The 6,244-nt window shown below is 59.9% G+C and overlaps 1 protein-coding gene across 1 annotated transcript in view; it reads right to left on the bottom strand.

Annotated features, from left to right (window-relative positions):
• Positions 1–875: 875 nt before the first annotated feature.
• Prdm9 (PR/SET domain 9) overlaps positions 876–6,244 on the bottom strand; it is a 14,606-nt gene continuing 9,237 nt past the window's right edge. The window contains exons 9-11 of the mRNA XM_019205156.1: positions 6,137–6,231; positions 4,459–4,652; positions 876–2,768 (exon numbers count right to left, since the gene is read on the bottom strand). Coding sequence (XP_019060701.1) covers positions 1,324–2,768; positions 4,459–4,652; positions 6,137–6,231 — 1,734 coding nt within the window. The 3' untranslated portion in view covers positions 876–1,323. The remainder of the gene's footprint in view (positions 2,769–4,458; positions 4,653–6,136; positions 6,232–6,244) is intronic.

The following is a 6,244-nucleotide window of genomic DNA, read 5'->3' as shown; positions in this document are numbered from 1 at the left end:
AGGGTGCCCCGAGAGCGCCCTCCTCACCCCACACGGGACACGTGGCCCCCAGCTCCAGCCCTTCCTACTGTGCCTTGACACTGCCGGTGACCGGTGCCCACTCAAGTGGCCCAGATCCCTGTGTGGCTGGCGTCCCCTCGGGGCCTAAGCTGTTCCTCTTCCTGCCATGGCATCCGCAGCTTCCGGCCCAGGCTGGCCTGTGACCCGGCGTGTACTATTGATGGGTTGTTTGTTGTTGTTTTTTGAGACAGGGTCTCACTATGTAGTTGAGGCTGACCTGGAACTCACCATGCAGCCCAGGCTGGTCTCGAACTCACAGTGATCCTCCTGCCTCAGCCTCCCGAGTGCTGAGATTACAGGTGTGCGGCACCACACCCAGTCTCAAGCAAGTGAAATGTACAGAAATTATACACGCTGACTCTGTTTTACTCAGATAGTAACATCTCCCAGCATTTCATTTTTGTGATCGTTTCTTTATGAAAACCAAACCAGATGTACATACCCATAGCCCACCCAGGCGGTCTTGCACACACAGCCCTCCAGCACTAACACAGACGTGTGCATGCATGCAAAACGTGCACACAAGACACACTCGTGCACACACACATTCCTGTTTGCCTTTCACTGCGAAGGCCAGAGAAATTGAGCAACAGGGCTGGGATTTAACTCAGTGGTTCCGCCACCTGTCTCACAAGCGCAAGGTCCCAAGTTCAATCCCCAGTATCAAAAAAAAAGAAGTTGAGGAACAGCAGGAGAGGACAGGAGAGACCAAGGGACAAGCATGGCAGCAGAGGGGAGGGAGGAGCTCATTTCTCAGAACAGAAATCTCCTTCCATGAGCCAGTTCTGTCTCAATGCCCAGATTCCTGCCCCTGGGCCCTGAGAACGGATTCTGCAGTCACTTAAGCAGAGTGATGCCACGCTAGGGTCCTCTCAGGGTTGATCTCCTGTGAAGCCCCGAGCTGAGTGTGAGTTCCCTGAGGCCCTCCTGGACTCCTCTGCCGTTGGTGACTGGGGAGCAATGAAGGATGTGGCCTGGTGTTCAGACTCATAGGCAGAAAATTTTATTAGAACAGGAGGACAAAGAAATCCATGGATGGAATCACTGAGCAGAACAAGTGAAAAACCCGTGAACACATAAGGAACCATCCCCGCTCTTCTACCTCATCTCTCTTGAGGAACATGGGGGATTTGTACAACTTCTGGTCCCTTTACACTCTGGGGGAAAGGAGGGGCCAGTGGGCTCCTCAGATCTGAGGTGTGGGGTGTGCAGTGGCTGCCAGTGTCTCTGTGACCGCTGGGGTGTGGTTGTACTGCTAGTGACTTACTCTTCCTGCAAAAATGGGCCCTCACCCTTGTGTGTCTGCAGGTGCCGGATAAGATTTGGCTTTTGGCCAAACCCTCGCCCACACTCCCTGCACACGTAGGGCTTCTCCCCTGTGTGTGTCCGCTGGTGCCCGATAAGAAGTGACCTACGGCTAAATCCTTGCCCACACTCCCTGCACACGTAGGGCTTCTCCCCCGTGTGTGTCCGCTGGTGCAGGGTAAGGGATGACTTAAGGCTAAACCCTCGCCCACACTCCCTGCACACGTAGGGCTTCTCCCCCGTGTGTGTCCGCTGGTGCCCGGTGAGAAGTGACCTACGGCTAAATCCTCGCCCACACTCCCTGCACACAGAGGGCTTTTCCCCCGTGTGTGTCCGCTGGTGCCCGGTGAGAAGTGACCTACGGCTAAATCCTCGCCCACACTCCCTGCACACAGAGGGCTTTTCCCCCGTGTGTGTCCGCTGGTGCCCGGTGAGAAGTGACCTACGGCTAAATCCTCGCCCACACTCCCTGCACACAGAGGGCTTTTCCCCCGTGTGTGTCCGCTGGTGCCCGGTGAGAAGTGACCTACGGCTAAATCCTCGCCCACACTCCCTGCACACAGAGGGCTTTTCCCCCGTGTGTGTCCGCTGGTGCCCGGTGAGAAGTGACCTACGGCTAAATCCTCGCCCACACTCCCTGCACACATAGGGCTTCTCCCCCGTGTGTGTCCGCAGGTGCCGGATAAGATCTGGCTTTTGGCTAAACCCTCGCCCACACTCCCTGCACACGTAGGGCTTCTCCCCCGTGTGTGTCCGCAGGTGCCGGATAAGATCTGGCTTTTGGCTAAACCCTCGCCCACACTCCCTGCACACGTAGGGCTTCTCCCCCGTGTGTGTCCGCAGGTGCTGGATAAGAAGTGACTTACGGCTAAACCCTCGCCCACACTCCCTGCACACGTGGGGCTTCTCCCCTGCTCCTGGGCCCCGGCGCCCGCTGACAGGTGCGCCATCACCGAGGCCTCGCGCACCCTCTCCACGCTCGCCTCCCGCACTAAGGGAGCCGCCCCCTGGGGGACAGGGTGAGCCTGTGTCCCCTGGACCCCCTCCCTGGCCCGTCCCGAGCCCCTCTTCCACCCCTGCCTCACCGGCCCTGGAGCCCCCCGCTTGTCCTTCGGGTGGGCTGCGCGAGGCCCTCGAAACCCCCCTCTGCCTCGTCCTGCGACGCGCAGGGCTGGGCCTGCCCGGCACCTCCGGCCCTCCACCTTCGTCCTTCCGGCGGCTGCGTGGGTCGGACTCTTGCCGATGGTCCTCCAGGTGGGGACTCTCCGTTTTGGGGTTTTTTCTCACAGGCGTTCCCGGGCAGATCTGAGAGGGGTGACTGCGTTTCACGTGTTGACTGAGGAATCGCTGGCTGGAGAAGGCCAGGGAGCAGGAGGGACAAGGGTGGACCTCCGCCTTGGGCCCTGCTGAGAGAAGCGCTTCCGGGTCAGGCAGGTGTAGGAGCGAGGCCGGCCCCACGCAGGCTGCCGTGCGGCCCAGCGCCCGCTTCCCTTCTGTTCCATTACCGCGCAGTGCAAAGCCGGACAGGACAGCCCGGGACAGGGGCCTTGGCTCCATGTCGTCGCGTCAGCGGGACGGGGACTTCCCAGGGCAGCGCGGCCAGTTCCGCCCAGGGCCAGGTGCAGCTGCCTCCCGCTTCATTTGCGGTCTTCCCGGCATCCTCCTGCAGCCCGCTGCCCCTCGGGACACAGCCCGCTGCCCCTTATCCCCCCCAGAACTCACAGAGCTGGGGTCTCGCACGCCAGGCCTCAGCGGCTTTTCCTGAGGGGTCAGGGACCTGCTACGTTGGGGATTAGCCAGGCCGGAGATGCACGGCCAGGGGAGGCGGTGTGGGGCTGGGGTTAAAGACTACGTGTGTGTGTGTGTGTGTGTGTGTGTGTGTGTGTGTGAGTGTGAGTGTGGGTGAGTGTGCATCTCCCACGCAGAATGACGCTGCATGAGGACCCCCTGCGATTCTGCATCAGGGAGCAGGATCCAACCCGGACAAGGCGGGACTCCGGGTCCTGCTGCCACCGCCGGTAAGGCATCGCCTCTCTCCTGAGCGCCACAAGTGAGCAAGTGTGAACGTGTCGTCCCGCAGCCTCACGCAGGGTACTCACACGTGGCCCATTTCATCCAGGCTTAGCCCTTCTCCGACACGGGAAGGCCCGCTGCCACGTCTGTCCTATATCAGCCGTTTGCTTTGTTTTTCTTTTCTTTTTTTTCCCTCCCTGACACTGGGAATCGAACTCAAGACCTTGCGCTCGCCAGGCCGGTGGACTGCGGTGCCGCTGAGCGGCCCCCCGGCCCCATGAGCAGGTGCTTCCCTCTCTGAGCTGCGCCTTCATCTAAGCCGTCACCCTCTCTCGCCCGGAGGCTGGAGCGGCCCCTCAGGTTGATCGCCGCAGTCTGTCGTGCAGAAGTGACCCAGAGCAGAGCCGCGCGGAGCAGAGCGGCCTCACTCCACGGCTGTTCCCACCACCGGTGTCCCGGCGGCAGGGAGAGACCCGCGGGTTCCCGGGAACTTGTCCCTGGCCTCTGACCCTTTCAGCACTGTACCTCATGGACATTTGTACACGAGACACTTAAAAATAGAACCGGAACAAATACTTTAAAGATACAAACTGTTCCTAAGAGTCAAAGGCACGCAACGTGAATCTTTCATTTTGAAGTACAGTGGACCCTCGACTTACGAACTCGATCCGTTCCCGAGGGCCGGTTGTAACTCGAGTCGGCCAGCGCAGGCTCGGCTCCTCCGCCCGGCCTTCAGCGTCTCTCTCCCGAGCACAGCGGGTCTCAGGGTCCTCAGAGAGACGCTGGCCTGGGGTTTCTCAGTGAACCCCACCCAGGAGAGGACGCTGTCCTGAGCTCAGTCTGCGTCTGAGACTATCGGCCGGTATTTGAGTTGTATGTAACTCAAGAATTTGCTTGTGAGTTAGAACTAAAACTCCAGTCATAACCCAAGTTGTTCGGATGTCAGGCCGGTCGTAACTCGAGGGCCCACTGTACGTAATTAGAAATTTGGCCGACTGCCTGCATCTCAGTGCCCTTAAGAGGGGAAGAGACTTCCCAAGGAGCCTCTCCCTTGCTGCGAGGAGCCGCAGGGGCGCCTACCTGTCCCTGCCGCACGCTGCTTCTTCCACTTGCTGCCCCATTTGATGCCGAGCTCCTCGCCGTACTCGTTGCCATACCAGACAAACAGCTCGCTGCCCGGCCGGATGGCCTGGCAGGTGCGGTAGAAGATCTGCCTGTGGTACTGAAAGGCCACGAGGTTCTGCTCCTCCTCGTCCCGGGCACAGTTCACGTACCTGGGTGGGGAGCACCAGCGGTCAGTTCCGGGCCCGGCCACTCACCAGCAGTGGACGCTGCCAGCCCGGCCCTGCCGGGGGAAACTTCCCGCTCGGCCTCTCCCCGCACCGCTCACGCGTCCCGCAGCGTCCTGCCCTCGCTCAGGGCCCAGTACTTCCTCCACTCGACTGGACGCGGGACACAGTGACGACTTCCCTTCCTGAACTTGACAGCGGCTTCCAGTTCCCCCACGGAGTACCCGCTGCCGGAGTGGCTCCGCTCCTCCCTGGGCCCAAGTCGTCTTCGGGGAGCCCTCCCACCACCTACCCGGGACCACAGCCTCCTCGCCCGGGTCCTGCAGGAAGTTCTGTTGGCCTTAGCATGATGAGACAGAAATTGAGAAATAGACGGAACTCTGTGCGGAGAGTGCCTGACCCTGGGTGACTCCTGCTGACACGCCCTGCCTCAGGAATGCGACCCTGTGTCCTCCAGGGACAGAAGAGGTGGTTTGGGCAGCCCGTGTCCCCACAGCTCGGACGCAGCTCACAGCTACCGGCTGTAAAGGGGATTTGTTTGTGTTTTTCGGGGGTGGTACCGGGGATCGAGCTCAAGACCTGGTGCTTCTGAGGCAGGCGGTGGCACCGCTGAGCTAAATCTCTGGCCCGAAGAGGAGTTTTATTACGTCCTGACATCCCGGGAACACAGGACAGTTTCTCTTCGAGGCTAAGATCGGAACACGAGTCGGGATTGACTAACTGCCTTTGTCTCCTGTTTCTGTAACTTGCTTGCTACGCTCCACAGACTGGCCGTGAGGGACCCTCTCGCCTTTGTGGCGGCCCCGCCAGTTTGAACAGAGTCCGCCCGTTGGTGTGTGCACCTTGAATAAACCCTCCCGAGTCCCCCTGGGGCGCCTGTCTCCAGGTCACAGGGCGCTCAGCATAGGGACCCCAGCCCGCCCTCAGCCTGAGTCTCGCAGGCTTGCTTCGAACCCGGTGCCAAGGTCTGCGTGGCTCAGAGACTCAGCCGCCCCGGCCTACAGCTTGTCCGGGCGCTCTGCACTGCGTGAACAACAGACATCCTAGTTACACATCCCGGTACCGAGACGTCTCACGTCTGCCTGCTCTGTGCCCTGCACGGGGACGTGGGCATCGGTTCAAGCCAGGAAGTCCACTTTCTGAGCTGGAACACAGCAGAGCCTCAATAGAGGTGGAGTCCAGTGTGGATCCGGGCCCACCAGTGAAAGTGGGCTCTCAGCATTTGTCCCGGCCTGAATTTTGTGTAGCCTGGACATTGATATTGCGATAAAAGATACCTTATGATAGATAGATAGATAGATAAATTAGATTACTTTTTTCTTGAATGTTCATGATGTGGAAGAGCAGAGAGTAGAGGAAAAAAGAGAAGAAGGAGGTGAAAGGCGAAGAGGGAGGCAGGGTGGGCAGGGAAGGAAGTGGGCTCCGGGGCACAGGTGTCCTGTGCAGAACCGGAACCGCGCCGCCCTCACCTCATCCAGTTGGCCCGGGATGTGTCCTTGCCGTCCACGTACTCGTAGCAGTGTCTGCCCTTCGTGATCTGAGTGTCGGGAGGGGACAGTTTCCACTGGGGGCGACCG

Source organism: Fukomys damarensis, unplaced genomic scaffold, assembly GCF_012274545.1.
Source record: "Fukomys damarensis isolate Sample0158 unplaced genomic scaffold, DMR_v1.0_HiC HiC_scaffold_39, whole genome shotgun sequence".
NCBI classification, from domain to species: Eukaryota; Metazoa; Chordata; class Mammalia; order Rodentia; family Bathyergidae; genus Fukomys; species Fukomys damarensis.
Note: the sequence above shows the minus strand (reverse complement) of the source record. Positions and strands in the feature narration are given on the sequence as shown.